This window comes from Zootermopsis nevadensis, unplaced genomic scaffold, assembly GCF_977971745.1.
Source record: "Zootermopsis nevadensis isolate Lab colony 2312 unplaced genomic scaffold, Znev_1.0 Znev_ptg000022l, whole genome shotgun sequence".
NCBI classification, from domain to species: domain Eukaryota; kingdom Metazoa; phylum Arthropoda; class Insecta; order Blattodea; family Termopsidae; genus Zootermopsis; species Zootermopsis nevadensis.
In genome coordinates this window covers 23,836,477-23,856,558 of record NW_028259154.1, presented here as the reverse complement: position 1 = coordinate 23,856,558, position 20,082 = coordinate 23,836,477, and the positions used below count along the sequence as shown (strand labels likewise).

Below are 20,082 nucleotides of genomic sequence, written 5' to 3'. Positions count from 1 at the left end.
GTTCATTGCGTGAAACTCAACATAACTGAATGAGCTACACAGTTCTGTGCCGTCTCTCTGCCTCGGATACACATGTCGTTGACAGGAAGAACGAAAGTACTGGTTTAGATTCTTTCGTGGATCACTACAGAAAGTCATAAAACCACGTATTTGTTTGGATACAGACACGTGTTCTTTAGTAGTACGTAAACAAATATGATGTAGGATTCCTTGAATTTGTATATCATTGGAAGTACTTTAATTTCGGAATTCTGGAGCCAAGCAGTACACGCGAGTTATGTAAAAAGATAGTAATTTTTGTTAATATACACACGACAAAACTGTTCTCAATTGCCTTTAGATTTTAGGAATAATTAAATCCGACATTCTCGAACAGGGACAGGTACTTTCTCGAGTCAATGGTAACACCGCCAGGCTGTACAAGAGATACATGAAGCCTGTCTTCACATAGCCTGGCCGTGTTGTCGTTATTATTGTTATATTTTAGACTACTATCTTAGTGGGATACGGTTGTATATTGCGGTGGCTTAATTTAAGGTAATATTCCGGTATTTCCTTGGAGAGAGGAAAACCACGTCAGTTGGGTTGGCCGGTCTCAACTCGGGAACTCCAGAACACGAAACAGGAATGCTAACCTCTCTGAATGCGAAATTCTGCCTTAGCGACTGACTAATCATCTTAAAACTTTTCATTTTAATTCTGAATCCAGTTTGAACCATTTGACTAAATGTATTAATTTCCCTGATGCCACTGATGATGATCTCTTGAGGTCGAAACGCGTATGGCAATAGTGTCTTATTATAGTGTTAATAGTTGTTGGTTTGCTTACTCTATAGACTGACTATCAGTTTTTTTGGGAAGGGCTTTGTTGTATAAAGTCATATCCATCATTTAATTGGGAGACCTCATATCTTGTGCCGTCTTCATAGGTTTTCGCTCGTGTGATATGGTCCCGGGACGTGGAATGTTTGCGCAGACCTGTACCAGAAGGCTTCTAAGGTCAGGGAGCAACTCTTTAACCAAAACACTTACTTACTTTCAAAGACGTGTTAGCGCATTTGTCACGTGCCTGCCTGGCCTACCTTTGCAAGCCTTCCTGTGCGTGATGGGCTTGGTCGGGTCCCTGTAGTAGCCCTCCTTGCAGTAATGACAGTGTCTCCCCGCCGTGAAGTGGCGACACTTAAGACACACACCACCACTCAAGCGCCCAGACAGTTTGTACAGCTCCATGTTGAAGCGACAGCGCCTGGCGTGCAGATTGCAGTTACAAGCTGAAACGACAGAATTAGAACACGTGTCAGCAATTTAAATGTAATCACACCTCTGTCGGACGCCGAAAATGAACACGAATTTACCGTATTGAATTATGAACTGATACAGAAGTGTTTAGGGGGACGTTTAATCGTAGTTAAATATCTCATTTATCATCTGACATTACCTTGTGGACAACAACCTATTATTAGGACAAGTTTAAGAATGAAATCGGATTCGCACTTGCGTGTTCTGGAGGACATGACAAGAAGCAGCCTGTTTAACCTTTTCATCATCTTGATGAAACAATTCGACGCATCTCGTTATCCGTAACAATATTAGTAAAGTTTTTCGATTTAAGAAGCTCTTCATTGTGTGATTAACTTTATTCTTGGGTTACTTTTATCTGCTTGGGCTCATATACGTATTCTCCCGAGTGTTCTTTAGGCCTACTTTCTGACATAAGTATTTTGAAATTAACGGCTGTAAGTTATCGATAAAAGACACACACACTGCCTGCCGTGTGATGCCTCTGTAATGCATAATGATAGCCTGACAGAGATTGTAGTGATGGTTTGCTCTTTCCCTGTCACGACTTTAACGTGCGCGTTCCTCGCTACCCTTTGATAGTTGCAGATGAAGTAAGCAGATGCACACAGAGGCGGCCGATCACACTCTAACCTCCCAGCAACATTCTACTCTTTTCGTCAACTCTCCGTGTAACATGTATTATACAGATTTCGTGCGAGGAATTATTATATATTTTACATCAGCCCTTTCGATTCATGTATGATATTCTTAGAATGGCGGTTTTCTGAAGTTCCCTGATGTTGGCCAAATATTTTTTGAGTGACTTGGAGACAGCTCCAGTTGCTCCTATAATTACTGGAGTTGCTTTTGTTTCTACTTTCCACATTCGTTGTATTTCAAGATCTCCGCTTCCTTCTTAATTACATTTCCATCAGTTGGTATTGCTATATCAATTAAGAGAAAAGTTTCATTTTTATTTAAATTATAGTATCAGATTTGTTATTTGGATCAACTTGAATCTATCGAGAGTGCAGACATAACATTTGTTATAAAGTTCTGAAATTGTCCAGTTTTCATTATCACCAAGCTTCGGGGTTTCAGACTGAGGAGACATCTGTTCCATTCCAGGACATTTGTGATGGACAAAGTGGCACTGGATCGAGTATACTTCGCTTTTCGCCTGTCACTCATGTTCCATATTCACCTGTCATCACTCCAGAGTTGTGTCATTGGCCCGAACAGCCAACAGGTTAATACAATCTGTTCTGTAACTGGGGTTCACCTCTCGGGCGACACTTCAACAGGCCGAGACCCAGGACGAATTGTTTGGTTCTCGGAGTTTATAAGTCGGTAGAATAAGACCAATCATTTTAGTTATCTGAAGATTGAAAATGAATGCCGTATTTAGAAGACACAAATACCAGCGAAAAGAAAAAAAGAAAGAAAAACTAACTGTTATGAGAAGTGTCCTTCCGAGATCCTGCGTAACAAACTAGATTTTTACGGTAACTAGAACAGAGCGCTCCTTTCGGAGCTCCTCGGGGGGTTGGTTGCGTTTTAAAATCTTGAGTAAGAAACTAAACCAACCACCCCCACCCCCCACCCCCCCGAATGGGGGGTTAAAACACTTGACCAAACCCCCCTGTGTCTTACTCAAGTCATTTGTTTACTCGGCATTGTTGTGTTGGTACAACAATGCCGAGTAAACAAATATAACGTAACATTGTTTGATGACGTCATTTTTTGATAGACGACAAATCACAAATTTTTATAATATAAAAAAAAAAGATTGTTAGCTCGGCTCAACTCCCAAGCTGGAGGACCACCCCTTGTCAGATACCTGAGATTGTCTAATCGGTATATTCGTAGCTGCCTTCTGTCCCAATAAGTCCGTGTCTCCCCTGTTCGTAACCTTAAGACTTGTGTGCCATAACCGAAGGCTATCACCATGTGAACGCTGCAGTGTAGTGAATTTCTCCCTATTTTGCAGACGTTCGATCCGCTGCCAGAAATTCTGACATTCACAGAATCCTACGAAATAAGACTAAATGAGTAAGATTAAAAGAATACAGAGAGCCAAGACTTTAATTTTGCATTTCGTTAACTACGTTATTTATAGCCTTCGTCAGTGGGACATTGTGACGTTAACCGGAGAATTATAGTTCCATGACCAGTGGTACATGCAAGCAGCTTAGTAACAGATAATTAATTACTTGTCCTCGATTAATGAAGAGATGTGGTGGTAAGATCACAGTCTGAATTCAACAGCGAGACCCCCTTCTTCAACAAAAGTACCGCTTAAGTGACGTTGTGAGGAGGGAGGAGGACATCTCAAAGGGTGCTGTACCTGGCCAACCGACCTCACATCCATCCCTTCATTAGGGATCGCTTCACACAGGACCCACAAGATCGTGTTACACTATACTATTTACCAACCTCTTCCTTCGAAAGTTCATTTTGTCTGTCTCGTTCGGGAAAACTGATCACTGATAATCGTAATCGACGATCCGTAATTGACACCGTTGACAGTAAATTAAGTTTAAAGTCTTATCGTAATCGATGCATTCCGTTGAAACTATACCGGAATGGTATGTTATTCATCAGTGTGAACCCTCACTCTACGGGTGCATTCCCACATCAAGAAAATCCCTGTTTTCTTTAGTCTATCGTCGTGGTCTCAGTATACAGGTAAAATTACATTTTCCCCTGAATGAGGTGAATTAGTCGGGGAACATGAAGAAACGAGACCAGCTGAGGCACCCACAAAAATTTATCCTATAGAAGTAGGATGTGTGAATGCGCGTTGCTGTCATCTGTCTCAGGACAGGGCCAATGTGTGGCTCTTGTGAACGCCGTAGAGGACTTCTCGGGTCCAGGAAACACAATTTCTTGGCCATCTTAACGACTAGAATAATATAGTACGTTTCCACATAGCCACAATATTTATGTGCTCATTCAACTTCACGGGATTCACAGACATCCCAGTTGTGCCTCAGTGGATGGGTGTGGGCAGGCTACTGCAGACGGTAAGAAATAGCTGTGATTTGGATCTTAATTGTCTGTAATAATACTTGCAGTGAGAAGATTATTGCCGGACAATGTGTTCATTAGCAACCAGCGATAAATAAGCTCAATATGAAGGCAGGTTTTAAAATATTGTATAATTGCCTGGCTTCTTAAAATTCTTGGTAAAATAGCCACATCTTTTCAGCTAGTTTTAAGAGGCTTTTGTAGACATGTTACCTGTTACTTTTATTGTATTTTGTCGCCCGCCGCGGGAGGGCTTGTGGGTTAATTGGATAGACGTCATAATTAAATAGGCTTGGTTCTCTTTCACCAGTATATTCATGATTGTAGGAGCCCCTCTTATGTCGGGACAAAGGGAAGCTGAACGCACCACCCAAATAGCACAGGGAAAGCGCGGCCGAGGTGTTAGGGGTGGCCATTCTCGTTTATTTGCAATTGCGCGTCTAAAAAGCTTCTTTATATGCAGAGTTCTTTAATTTTTCATAGAGATAATTGACACTGGAATAATTCCATCATCGTGCTATAGGCCTACGTGTCAAACCCTGTAAAATTGCCCAAGTTCTTTGTTAGTTGAACTCTTCCATATTTTACCATTTCTATGCTGGATTTCTTTTTATTAAGAGAATAGTTTTTTCTTTGTAATTGTATATCCATGTTAAAAGATTCTAGTCTTGAAAAGTGAGAAATAGTTACAGATTTCATAAGCAGTGTCTTAAATTACACAAACACCAAACATATTTAGAACAGGATGATGTTTGTAAACGTGATATCTCCTTTATGGTACGGAAAATATTAAGCTGCTAACCTCTGCAGTTGATGCGAAGCCATAAAATAACATAGTTTGAAACAAGCAGAAGATAGGTGAACGCTTTAATTCGTCTTTGTGTATTTATTCATACGAAATTCCGGTCACATAACACATGAGATAGTAGCGGTAACAGTCGCCAGTGAATGAACATCTCTGGGGATTAATTAACAGTTCTGCGTTCACCGTGAAATCACAATGTCGTCATTACCGAGAAATAACCAGGTTATTCCGTGACTGGCATGTTAAACTCCGGTGGAATATTTTCTTTTTATTGCCATTTAAATGTGTCAGTTATTTCACGGGGAAAGGGGTAAGGACGGGGGGCTGACACGACGCAGCGTCACTAATTAGTTCCTATTATGTGTGGGGCAGGGAGGTGCTAAATGACGGTACATCGACTTTGAGAGGAACACGGAGTTTCCTTTACGAAATAAATTTCTCTCGTGAATATTTTGCTTTGCCTCTATTCAGTTCCCACTTACTCGTTTTCCTTTTCACAACCATCCTAAGGCTGGCGTAAATGAATGCTCGAATTAACGTTCAACTAATTGAATTAATGTTCTTTATAAAATGTCGTTGGAATGTTACGCGTAAGAAGGAAACAATTAAAGAATTTGTGTCTGAATGGCAGGATGGAATTGTATTGGGTTCCAACATTTCGAATGGCTATGTGTACCACTCCTCCAAAAGGAGGTGCCCATTCTCCACGAGCAGAGAAAATGGGTGTAAAAAATTTGTACCACTGAATAACTTACATTCGTCAAACAAAATGCTTTCTTCAAATGCAGAATTAATTGGTTTTTGTTCAGTCTCAGAACAGTCACTGTTAATTCTTGTGAATAGTCTTAACCGAGTTATCTTAGTACAAAAGAGGAAATAAACTGATGTCAAAAAATTATTCAGATTACTTATCGGTATTATCATAGGTTTTTTTTAAGTGAGCGTTTTACTTCATTTCAGGAAAATTTTCTGAACTAAGAGAATAATAAAAATATAATGCGGTAGTATATTTGCGTCATATTGTGAATTAGGTTAATATTTTAATATTTTCCATCAAATCACAATTTTAATAAGATAATAAAATATAAAATATTTAAAATATTTCACGTTCCACATCGAATGATCGATTTACAAATTGGAACGTCTCTTACGACATGTTTCGGTTATATTTAACCGTCCTCAGGTATAAATTAGATTGGTAAAATTTAAAACTATAATGCTTCTGATCTCACAGCTGCTCTTGGCACATTTACTGTGATGGAATTTCTTCTTTTTCAGGTAAATTCCCTGAAGAATAAGACTATTTATTCTTTTAGACATATTGGCAACGTTTGTGCTAAACGCTTTTAAGTTCAAATGCATCGTATAGAAATTATAATAATTGTACGGCAACTTTCGGGTATTAGAAATGTTCATTATCAACAGTTTACATAAATAAAGGTCATAAATACGTATCTTCAGTTGTCAGACACGTTTCGCAACAACTGAGTTGGTTTCGCCGTGCTTGTTCGTCCACCTGTGACACATAAATGGAGTCTTACCCCAGGCTGAATAATTTGGTCTAGAATTTTACGTTAATGACTAGTGTTCACTGATATTTTAACATACATATTATTCGTATTACCTTTGTTTATTTTTGCCAGTAACTGAGCATATGGCTTCTGCGAAGGGCTAATTAGTGAATGATGAATTTCAGAAAGGATATGAAAATAATAGTCGTAGCCAAATTTAACGTACTATCCCGGCATTATATTGAAGGGACTTGGTGAAACCACGAAAAATATGCCCTAATAGCCGATATCCGGACAGATATTTTAACCCGAGACCTGGAATCCTAAATTTTATTGTCATATTCACAAGAGGCCGCTACTCGACTCTATTCTGAGTCAGCTTAATCCAGCCCGAATCCTCGTACTCTGTTTCTTAAATGTCCATTTTAACATGTGGGATTTAAGGTTTTAGCGGAGGTGAATACTTTAATTGTGGCCTTCTGTACTCGAGCCATAAACCAGAGGTGAAGAATGCACATTTTAATATTATCATCCTATCTACGTCTTCGTCTCCGAAGTCCTCTTTCCTTCAGGTTTTCTGACTAGAATGTTACACACAATTCTCATTTCCCATGCCTGCTGTCAGTCTAATAATATTTGATGAAGAGTATGAATTATGACGCTCCTTATGCAGTTTTGTATGTGCTTTCTCTCTCTTAGGTCAAATATTCCCAGCTGCACTTTGCTATCATAAACTTTCTTCGCTTAGGTTCAGAGGTCAAGTTTTACACCCATCATTTTTAACGAAATAATTGCGAACGACACACATAAAATGCTCTTGCAAACCGGGTCCAGTGCGTCTCTGATTCTGAGTAAATACAACTCTCTAATGTGCATGGACGAGCCTTAGTAATACGGCAGTGACAGTTGGTTGCTACCACACTGCGGGCGTGTCTGGAACGTCCAATGAGTCTCTAATTATATTAGCGTGAAAGCGTTAAAATCGGCCTGCGGAGGAAGACGGGTGGATAGGAAGAAATAGTTTCTGAATTCTAAAAGAAACAAAAGTCCGAGGTGATGGGAAAGGAGGGTGCAAGATACGCCCTTATCTCACATTTGGACTGCAGATGGCAGAATATATGCTTTGTGTTGAAAGAAGAGCTAGTCGTCGAGTCACGTGATGTTAAATGTTGAGATTCTTCCTCTAGGACACAGGGCTGTTTCATCTCTAGTCCTCTGAACATGCGTTGTAAGAATAAATTGCGTGTAAAAAGTGTGCGTGAGTGGGAAGGATAGGAAGCCAATTACGTAGTACAAGAACGATTATTTAAATCATAAACGGTTTTATACTAACAAACAAATGTGGCAGAAGGAATGTTGTGCGCATGCGACTTCCAGAATTTTCTGTCCCTCCGTGAAGGTACTCGTTGTGTGTATGCCTCTAGAAATCAAGCAAGTCGTCTGTACTAAGACGTTATCAGAAGAACTTACAGTACTCACTTTCCTTCCAATGCTTCAGTCTATATGGCGAAGCTAGGAAGAATTACACCAATCAAAATCTTACATTTTCGAAAACATATCATCACTATGTAACACTTGAGGTTCTCACAGCGGTGAGTATGAAGATATCCGTCTTCTGGGTTATTGCGCTGTGTAGTCTGGTCGATGTTAACCAACGTTTCAGAGGTCATACTGCCTCCGTCATCAGGGCGATGAGTATGAAGATTTCTGTCTTCTGGGTTGTTGCGTTGTGTAGTCTGGTCGATGTTAACCAACGTTTCAGAGGTCATACTGCCTCCGTCATCAGGGCGATGAGTATGAAGATTTCTGTCTTCTGGGTTGTTGCGTTGTGTAGTCTGGTCGATGTTAACCAACGTTTCAGAGGTCATACTGCCTCCGTCATCAGGGCGATCCGCCCTGATGACGGAGGCAGTATGACCTCTGAAACGTTGGTTAACATCGACCAGACTACACAGCGCAATAACCCAGAAGACGGATATCTTCATATCATCACTAATTTCAGGACCATACATCAATTTTCGATCCCGATTCATAATTTCGCACGGATCAAGGACGTGCAGTGAACGCTATTAGAATGATACGTGATATCGAGGCAAATATCGTTCTACGGATGTCATGGGACAGACTGACTTACGGGCTACCTACAGTCGCCACAGATATTTAGCGTTACTCTTTTACCTTTCTGGTTTCAAGCGTTGGTGAACGTCGATAGCTTTTACGTATCAAGTGTGTTCGACTTTCTAAGTCTTTGACGTTACATCATTTGAGCCTAATTCACACTGCATGCCAGCACTAGGGTGACTGACGTCTCTATTGCTGCCTGACTAATGGATTAATTGCTGTGCGACGCATAATAAGTTGTACGTTTTATCTTTGTAATAACACCGCGGCTGCCTGACCTGTGTTCGAAAGTAATTCTTTTTTACTTTACGATTCGGAAATGTTTCTTTATTTGGAATAACAATACGAAAGAATGGCCTGACTGGCTTCGCGTTACAGAACTCAGTGTGATCTATATCTGGTCGGATTAATGCTGTCACGTGGCAATAACAGGCATGAACGTTATAGAGCTTCATTTGGAGACATTGTATTTTAATATCACTTCAATCTTCGTTAAATCCGGACGGTACAGATTGCAGCTCAGTGTATTTCCTGATGGATTAATACAGTATTGGTAACAGAATCACAACGAAGTCAGCATTCCAGTAAGATTTTATAGCTGGGACACACAGTTTCGCACAGCAATGATAGTCCTATAATAGAAAACAAATCAATGATGATGTAAAAGTTTATATTTGCTCATATATATTACTTCTGTACAAGGAACCCCAATTCATTCAGAAGTGACACTGGCAGTTCATACAAGTAACCCTGTAGACATGCAGAGGCTATGTGCTACTTGCTTGTTCTACAGGCTGTCCGCATGGACCTTACAACACATTGTATGTAAATGGTTCAGGCCATAGGAAGCAAAGTCCCTTTCTCTTTCCGTACTGCCTAATATCAATTTTCATCGACGCGGCTCTGTTAAACGTAAGTGTAATCTATGGCCAGCCGAACTGGTTTGGTCATTGAACTACAACACATTGGCTCGGGAAGGGAAGAGGACTTTTTGAGTTACTGTGGTATTGTGTAATTACATATGAAGCAGACTATACAATGCAATTATAGCATAGCATTTGTCATATAAGCACAAACGTCGACAGATCTTATACAGAGAATCCAGCACTCCGATGTAGGAACTGAACAAGTATTTAAAGAAAGTAAGCAGAGTCTAACGATGTAATTAATAAAGTCGTATTAGCCTAGCAATTCGACAACACTCTCTTAAGTATGAGTTATTAATGTTGATTGAATTTAACTGTATTATTGACCGATTAAATTGCAAGCTTTTCTATTGGCGGCGTTTAACGTTTGGTTCCAATGAAATATCTAATTACTAAGCTAATTTGTTAAAATTACTGAGTTCCTTAAAAAATACTTTCTTTAGAGCGTTTTTCGATCTAGAAAAAAATCCCCTGCGAGATTAAGAACACATTGAAGGACATACTAAACCATTAAATATACGAGAGAATGGTATCACCGTAAAAAAAAAGTCCTTATAAAATAAGTGCGATGAAACGATAAAGATTTACTTGTACCTTTTAACCCGTCAACCACAATAGGAATGCGTATGCGTTCGTGAAGGTTAAGTTCCATGCATTCTTAACCTCTTTACTAAGCGAAGATCGTAATCAGATTTACATTTCACCTCCCTTTCCTCGTGGGAAAGAATGCCATTGGATTTGGGACTGAGAATAAACGGTTTAGTTGTGATAAAATAAACAATTACAATTACGATTCATACATATGATTAATATAGACCACGGCCGCTTTTACACTAAAGTCTGTTCGTGAATACTTTTATCTAACGTTACGTGTGCCCCGTCATTAATACATGACTATTGTGCGAATGAAGATCCAACTTTATAAAGCGTGGTTCATATAATGGCTGTCTTCTGGGTTGTAGCGCCTTTAGTCACGTAGAAGTTTGAAAGACTTCAGATTCTCACAGCGGTGAGTATGAAGATGATCATCGCCCTGATGACGGAGGCAGTATGACCTCTGAAACGTTGGTTAACATCGACCAGACTACACAGCGCAACGACCCAGAAGACAGAAATCTTCATACTCATCGCCCTGATGACGGAGGCAGTATGACCTCTGAAACGTTGGTTGACATCGACCAGACTACACAGCGCAACAACCCAGAAGACAGAAATCTTCATCGCCCTGATGACGGAGGCAGTATGACCTCTGAAACGTTGGTTAACATCGACCAGACTACACAGCGCAACGACCCAGAAGACAGAAATCTTCATACTCTGATGACGGAGGCAGTATGACCTCTGAAACGTTGGTAAACATCGACCAGACTACACAGCGCAACAACCCAGAAGACAGAAATCTTCATCGCCCTGATGACGGAGGCAGTATGACCTCTGAAACGTTGGTTAACATCGACCAGACTACACAGCGCAACGACCCAGAAGACAGAAATCTTCACACTCATCGCCCTGATGATGGAGGCAGTATGACCTCTGAAACGTTGGTTAACATCGACCAGACTACACAGCGCAACAACCCAGAAGACAGAAATCTTCATACTCATCGCCCTGATGACGGAGGCAGTATGACCTCTGAAACGTTGGTTAACATCGACCAGACTACACAGCGCAACAACCCAGAAGACAGAAATCTTCATCGCCCTGATGATGGAGGCAGTATGACCTCTGAAACGTTGGTTAACATCGACCAGACTACACAGCGCAACAACCCAGAAGACGGAAATCTTCATACTCTGATGACGGAGGCAGTATGACCTCTGAAACGTTGGTTAACATCGACCAGACTACACAGCGCAACAACCCAGAAGACAGAAATCTTCATACTCATCTTCAGGTAGAAGTTTATCTACTTCTATCAAACTTAACGGCTCTACAACCCAGAAAATTGACATCTTTGGAATCAACGCCGTGAAAACCTCAAATCCTATATAGTTCGTTTGTTTAAAGAAGTAACAAGGATTATAGAAAGTTATATCTTATAACCAATTTGCGCAAAATGCATAAATCGATTGTCATGTTCGTCAGTACACGCAAATGTTCTATATCCGTAACCCGTAAAAGGATCTCTGTTAAATTTGGTATTAGCATTTACGTAGAAATTGTCACGAGAATTTACCTCTGCTGCGTACCGGTCGGCTATAACTCTTACATTACACAAGAACTTCGCAAAAGTTTTAAAAAAATCTCATGGTATAAAACATTAGTAAACGGTGTAAAATAGGGATATGATAAAGCTGTGCGATACGACAGCGCCATTTGCCTCGAGCAGTTGATTCATTTACATCTACTATACATGAACATCATGGTCGATGGGGTATACAAAAGGTACAGAAGGAGTTTGGAAAAATAAACCGCTCCACTGTCGTTTATTAGTAAGAAGAGTGTCGTGGTACTTGAGTCGTATTTCTGTCTTTATATGAACCGTGAAGAAAACGTGGGATGTATAGTCTGCACAGCCAAAACATTTCATTCGCTAGGTTTAAATGGACGACGTTATTTTAACCCGGTTTCATGCGATCTGCAGCTAAGACGTTCTGAGTGGGTTGAATGTTAACTAAATTAAAGATAATTGGCTTATTTATGAAACACGATACTACTCCTGTGCCTGTACGTACATCAGTCGTAAATGTAAATGTTTTCAGCTCTGAAATCAATAATATCTATAGAGAGAAAATCTCTCAGAGACGTTTTGAAATATAATACAACACTCAGTCTAATTTGGACAGATCCATTAGCAGTCTTTAAAACTTCAAGAAATTATATTACTTAATGCGATGGTTTCCACAGAACATTCCGTGGCTCGTAGGTTATTAAATGAATGTGTATTAATAACCGAAGTATGTTCTTACATAGAATGTTTTCATCAAGTCTGCTTCCACCATTTTTCTGTCAAAAATCTGTTTTATAGTGCAAAAGAAATCAGTGTCTTCATTTCTTACGTGGCGTGACAACTATTTAATTAATCGATTGCTCATTGTAATTAATAGACAGGCAGTTTATTTCAAAGCTGTAACACCAAGCTAGTCATTGACATTTTTCCATCCATAAGTTGTAAATAGTAAGAATCAGCTTTATTTTATTGTATTAATTACTGATTTAGGTATATTTCTATTGGAAAAATAACATGGGCGCGCATTGGTTCTTCTTGAGAACCAGTAATCACAGTAATTTCCCCTTTCGTAGAATCTAAATGTTCATTACCGTGCTCAGAAGAGACAGGAATTGGCATTGTCTTGGCCCTCATACGATTTCTTTAAAACCAATGTTTTTAATACTATCCTACAATTTTTCCCTCGGTTCTGTTTACTTCAGGTTTTCTTACAAAATTTTTAAGCATAACTTATTACTTCCATGAGTGCTATTTGTCCCGCTATATGGCTTTTAAAACATTTTCGAAGAAATGATGATCTCCAACATTCCGTTTGAAGCCTGGAGTAATGCTCACTGAAATATATGAGCTACTACCATTTAGTAATCGTGCATTTCGAGTGAAGATATGTAATACTTATTTAATTTTCTTACACCTAAATCTGTAATCGTTTTCTTTTGATTGGTAACTTATTTAGCTTTTGAAAGTTTTGGATATCGTAACAGCATACCAAAACGCCGGGACATATGAATTAATAGCAGCCAGAATACACCAAATCTGCTGATAAATAACTTTAAAATTGATTAATTTAATTTAAAACGTTCTGTATAAAATTTTTATAGGCCTGTATTTATTACTGTAAGCGATCGTGATTGAATGACTTGCGTACATAGATTCTTGTATCTTGGTCTCCGTTTAGAGATTGTATATGAAATAATATTCACCGTCTCATTAATACGTGACCTTGAGGCCATGCGCAGGTTCAATTCATCATCAAGGTAAGTAGTTTTGATTTCACCGTGTTAAATGTGTCACATTTTCTTTTACATTTAATCTTTTTTTCATTTTAAGGACATAACTGCGTGGGTTAATGAAACTTGGATTCGTTAACAGACAGTATTTACAACTGAAAGAAATTTTATTTTAATTTGTCCGTGTACTCACGGAGGTCATGAGAGTCTCCTTTGAGATGTGACCAATTTCGATGTTTATTTAGAGGATCACATTACACCCGGCACATGCCTAAACTTTGGACTTAGGACACTTAATCTAGTTTTCGAAGACCCGTCGCGTTGTGTTGTTATTGAACACACGTTTGTTTTATAATACGTAAAAGTAAATCCTTTTCCGTGGCCCAAAGTCATGAAGGCGTAGGAGAGTGTGGTAAAACTGTGATAAAACGGACCTGCTTCAGGCTCCATCCGCTTTACCACCGCTACGCATTGTGTAGGAGACCGTGCCTCAGAGCCGACCTCGACCTGATGGCAAAGGGAACATCCCTGCCCTAACTTGAATTATAGCGACCGGTCACTCAGTAGCGTATCACCTTACTGATTAAGCTATTTCAACTCAACTGTTTTAAAAAAGACGCATTATAAAGTTAATTTATGACATTTGGGTAAGAGGACAATATCACGTATGAATAATGATTTGAGATTATGAGACAGATTAGGCAGTTTGAAGCCGCGTTGGTGTGGCCAACCTCGTAAAACTCACGAGCTGGAATACGTAGGCTACAGCAAGCGTCATCTTCCCTCACCGGCACTCCCTGTTACATCCTCGCTATAGAAACTATGATTTATACCGTCAGGAACTAAATATCTAGCCATAAATTATTAGAAAAGTAGAGTGTGTTTGAAATTCAAGGGAGCGGAATGCTGAGCCACTTGTAAACTCTTTTAGGAGCGGTTACATCTTCCAAAATAAACCTACTGTCCCTCGTGGTGATATAAGAAATGTTAACACAGTTTGCACGTGGTCTTTCGAGACCATAAGGAAAGCAGAAATGGAATGATTTACATGTTACAAACTGATTCTATGTGTTTATGAACGTGGCGATCAATTGTCGGCCTCAGATGAAATAAAACACGTGTCTGTGTGTGTGTGTTCAGAAGTACGAGTATTTTTCTTTGTTTCTGGAGAGAAAGGCGTTTATCTGATACTTCTGCTGCATGTTAAATATTCTTGCGTGGGATTAAAATTAAGGACCTCAGTCACATGTTTGTCAACTCTAAAGCCGATGATATTTCTTATACACGTGCTTGAAATGAGGAGAATCGTCTTTGTCTCTCTCGCTTGTGATTTCGAATCTTGCTTACTTGTTCGCGTGTTCTGTTAGTTCTCAATTATTCTTCTCCTTTCGGTCAACAGTCCGATTTTTGACAGTTTCTGCTCTCTTAGGGTACGTGACCTCTGCAGAGCAAAATCTAACTCTTATTAGACCACTGTATGGTGACTCTAGTCAGATTGCTCTAGAAGTCGTGTACCTGCTTAATGCATCGCTTAGGAACACAGATCAAGTCTGAGTCCATCAGGTCTCGTGTGAAGAGTTTAATCTGAAACTGCCATTGTTATTACATTATTAAAATGACGGGAAAGTGTCTATTACAAAGTGGATTGCTAGAAGAGGAGGTACTGAGTTGAAGAATGAAGTTGAAATATTTGACAAGAACCTTGTCCTTTTCCCATTTTTCTTGATTCCTACGCTCCTTGAACTAGTGCATAGCAGAACAGCCCTAGCTAGGTTTCAGATTACCTTTAGATACAGCGCCCTCACTGCTGTGTAAATTTCTGGATTAATTTTGCGAGACTTCAAATTACTATACTTGGGGCAGCTCCAGCTCAGAAGACCCACAGTAAACGCGTAGCCTTAAGGAGAGTTTCTGACGTCTCGTGAAATTTTACGGTACGTCGCCTTGGACTGAAGGATCTGTCAGTTGTAAAGTCTTTGTCGTAAGAAGATTGACTCCATGGAGCACAGTTCTTCTTAAGAAGTTTGAACTTGCTCAGATCGTAAAAGGACAACACAGCAAATCGCGGGATACATCCTAGTCTCAGTCGAGATTCGAACTCACGTTCTCAGTCTTCGTGTGGTCTCAGACTGCACAGACACCGGAATAAATATAATTAATTAAGCTGTTAATCTATTGGTATTTTAGCCAAGTGACTAATTTACACTGTCAACTGGAGTAGCTCAGTCAGTATAGCCAATAAATTCTCAATAAGTGTAAGATTGTTGCTATTAAAATTGAGCATTGTTTTTTTAATTTCCATGCATACAAAAGTGAGGCTTTTTTGGTTATGATGTTGTGTTAGGGATATTTTTAGTTATACGATATAGACGGAATCACGTGGATGGAGCTGTCTGTTAAACACAGTTTAAGTTCAAAAGTTTAGAAATGTGATGAAAGGGAATAGGGGCTGAAAAAATAACAATTTCAGTAAAAGCAAAGTTTTGTATCCATAAACTGAAAGCAAGAGAACTTAAAGTCATAAAACTTACGTACTAATCTAAATAAAGCATTCAGCAATTACTTTGTTATTTGATCATCCACTAATGTGTTATTACACAGCAAGACCTTTCGGGACATACACGTACGCCTCTACATTTTGAGATAAACTCAACATAACATAACGTGTCTCTGAAGCCGAATCCTATTTGCAATTACAACCTAGTGATTGAACAACAAAACGGAATACGACATTCTGCGGCCATAAATACTTCAGTTGTGTTATTTTTATGTTTCTATCAAATTTGGCTATATGAAATATAAACTTAAATTACCTTCTTTCACACGAGTTTAACGATGTGCTGGATCAGAGATGAAGCTGCAACAGAGGACCAAGAATGTGATGACATTCTGGCTGGTCGGTTCCATCGCGCGCCACAGGGACGGTTCACCGATGAATACAGAGTATACGTTCAATGAGTCTCAGAGTGAAGTACTTGGCGATAAACACGATCTAGTCCTACTTTATCTACTACGAATTCCACACAAACTAACCGGAATTGAACTCTGTTTTCCACATTGAGAATCCATCGTCATAACTCCTATTGTTCTTGTCGCCATGGGGTGAAATTATGTCTCTGTAGAAGTCGGTCCATCCGCCAGAATTTATATGAGTTAATATTAAACAGCGGTGATATTGGCAGAGGAAAGGCGAAGGACTAAGAGGAAAACCTATCCCAGTGCCACTGTGTCCACCACAAATCCTAGGAAGACTAACCTGGGCGTAAATCAGGCCCTCCTCGGCCCTTAGCTGCACAAGTTATGGCACGACTAATGTTGTATTTCTGTCTATGCAGTGCAGAAGCACCAGAGATTAAATACTGGCTAAGGTTCGATTTTGTAGCAGGAAATTGGCACAGAATTAGCGTATAACTACCCAGGTTTCTGTACGAACAGTGACGTGTTTCTTTACCGAAGGATAATGGCATCACTTAACTTTATTGGGACACACAAGCGTTTGATGTTTGTCGTCAGGAAGATGAAGCGGCTGTTCAGGGTCCACTACTGGAGGAACCTGAACTCGCAGCTTCAAGATCACAGGAAATGTCTCGGAAGATGTGAAATGTCGCTGGGCTGGAACCCACCCGTGCTCGGGTCGTGACCCCAGTGCCTCATTAGCTCTGCGAGGTCTTGTACCCCTAAGGCAAGTCGAAGAGGATTCCCATGTCAGCCCGAGGCCAAGTGGCAAGGGGTGGAAACAAAGACGTTCAAGAAGTGGATTGCTTGTAACTAGAAAGAATACACCCCTCCACTTCCCTCGATATATCATGTAGAATTACGGAGTTAAGCATACATGGCTATGCAGAGAGCAAATGGGGGCAGTTATCCCAGGCCAAAGGCCAAGTGGATGAGGATTTTGTTCGAGATTGAAGGGAAGGCGAAGCTCTTTATTACCTTATTTATTTTCTTCTATTCATTCCTTTTTCTTTAAATATAGGAAGCTGCTGTGTTGCATTCTGAGGTGGTTCAATACTGCTATCAATAACATGTTTGCGCTCTGTACTAATTCATGATGTAGGAGCTAGTCGTAAGCTGTTAGAAAATGCGCCATATAAAAACATATTCATGGAATGAATTTAACCATAAGATGAATTGTTGGGCACCGTAGGAAGTGTTCTGCCTTGGTCACATGATCCGGACCGTGTGAGGTTTTTAATGGTCGTCAAGGTCAGAAATGACCGCCGGGAGGTCCCTGTATCAGATATTGTCGATTTTCTTCAAAACGGTCGAGAAAAATACCATATAGTGGAAAACGGCTTCTCGTTACTTTGTGTGTGATCTGCGAAGCTTTGCATATTGAAGTGGCGAATTATCGATGCACAGATTCGAATTACATCTAAAACAAGAAGAGAAATAAAAGTCTGCAATATCAGGAACTTGCAGGGCTTGTTTTCGATGTGGTGGATATAACTGGCATTGGCCGATATATTTATCCATCCTTCGTGCTGACCTTTGGCAAAATATCAAGCAGCAAGTACTCCTGCTAAGAAACATGTAGGAAACAACAAGTTCCTTGAAGAACTAATTGCGCCAGTTTCTTTGCGATTTCAAGGTGCTCAACGTCTTTGGTTTGTAACCCTATTTCCTGTTTCACCATATATTTCCTTGAAAACAGTCGACATCGATCTCCAAATGTATTTTCGTTTATTTTTAATGTTGCATTGTCCCCTCCCCCAAAAGACTCTTGTTTGTACCTTAATTTGTCGTTCTTAGTTAGCAGATTGTTCTGAGCAGACCGTTCATAAACATTAGGCACTGTACACTCTGACGTTTCAATGCAGTTTGTGTATGTTTTCTTGCATATTCAGCTTTTTTTTTTTTTTTTTTTTTTCCAAATGTTGATTGGAACCTTCTTCTCTTTCTACAGCATGAATAATTCAGTAGCGAAGGAAACGAGAGCAGAAGGAGCAAGTGACATGAAGATGGTTCTTGTATCCACATGTTGCAGCCTCCGATGTCTCCCTGTAGTCAGGCCGTTCTTGTTTGAAACACTGCTGCTACAAGAAGGTATGTGGATATTTCATGTAACAAGAAATTAGTTATATTCTGTGGAAAATATTGTCGCCTTCGATACCTTTCAGACATTTTTAAAGTTGAGCCCCTTTCCATATTTGACACATTAATTAAAATTACCGTCCTCACACACTGTTGTATGCTAAAAAAGTATAAAACCATAAAATAAATCAGTTTTTTATCAGCTCCGAGTTTATTAGGAAATATTATGTCCGATACATTACTTAATATTTATTTAGCCTTAGAATATAGTACCTGCTTTTTGAATGGACGACACGACGTAACCGCGTCCGCTGATATCAGGACCGAACTTGGGCCCCCTAACTCCCTCCGCGTTTCAGGGGTCACGGGACCTAAGTATTGTATGTCAGCCTAAAATGTAGGATCTCTTTAAACAAGATACGTTTTACTATAGACAAGACATTTGCATGAAGAGCACCACTAAGTCATGAACGTTATTTGCGTAGTTCTGCTTGTTAGTGGCCGCCAGTTCCGTTTAACTCCATCATGTGGCTCCGCGTGTCATCAGTTACATATTTAACATCATTATTATAATCTTCAAGGTAATACAGAAGACGGTCCTATCACGCTACATCCCGGAAAATTGACAGCACTGTCAGATCTACGCGTAAATTTAAATTAAAGATTTCGAGAAATATTAACCATTTAAATCCCATGAGTAACTGCATGTACCTTGGCTTTAACAATCAATAACTCTGTTTATAGGTTAATTATGATTATCAAAGTTAACAGGGACTATTTACCAAAATACCAGTAACCAATTGATCGACTTGATGGAGGCGCGTTATATTTTCTTTGCCTTTGTGAATGAATTATTGATTACGTATAATTTAGATAAGCTTCGGCTTCAAGTGTTACAAGTTTACCCTGGAAAATGGCATCGTTCACTTGGTTGGTCACTTTGTTTGTTTTTTTTCGACCGAAATTTTATACCAATTTTCCATCTATTTTTATATATTTTAAGCACAAAATATTGTGTAGTTGGTTATGGCGAGTTTAAAACGTTACTTGATGACGAAGCTTGCCTGTTGTCCAGTTTCTTAGGGCCAGTACGTGCTGTGCGTACCTTACTACCACGTAGTTATATAGCCTATAAAATGGTCTCCTGTCCCTATTTCCTTATTGGTCGTTCATTCTGGCTTTTCTGTCACGTGTTATCTCCATCAGCCTTTTTTATTCATCCCAGACTCTTATCACATATCTAACCCATTTTTATCTTCATGACTTTACGACCCGTGCAGGTAAATAGCCTGTCGTTGAAATCAAAACTGTTCTCTTTCAAATAAAGTACACAATTTGTCTTACGTGCAGTAACCAATCCTTCACTAATTACTGACGGAGTTAATACCTCTATTCAATTCACTGTATGTTGAAGCGTGGAGTGAGAAGCCATGTCTTCAGCAAAATGAAATAAGAGTCGTTTACACAGTAAAGT

The 20,082-nt window shown here is 39.6% G+C and overlaps 2 protein-coding genes across 7 annotated transcripts in view; one reads left to right on the top strand and one right to left on the bottom strand.

Annotated features, from left to right (window-relative positions):
* The window catches only part of LOC110828294 (uncharacterized), a 183,024-nt gene that overhangs the window by 61,298 nt on the left and 101,644 nt on the right, over nt 1-20,082 (top strand). For all 3 annotated transcript variants that reach the window (XM_022060877.2, XM_022060874.2, XM_022060878.2), the window contains one exon: nt 18,481-18,620. The gene's annotated coding sequence lies outside the window, so the exon portion shown is untranslated. The remainder of the gene's footprint in view (nt 1-18,480; nt 18,621-20,082) is intronic.
* Nucleotides 1-20,082, bottom strand: part of LOC110828296 (netrin-3) — a 171,018-nt gene that overhangs the window by 70,841 nt on the left and 80,095 nt on the right. For all 4 annotated transcript variants that reach the window (XM_022060882.2, XM_022060883.2, XM_022060885.2 and 1 more), the window contains exon 2: nt 1,083-1,271. In XM_022060882.2, the coding sequence (XP_021916574.1) occupies nt 1,083-1,271 (189 nt within the window). The remainder of the gene's footprint in view (nt 1-1,082; nt 1,272-20,082) is intronic.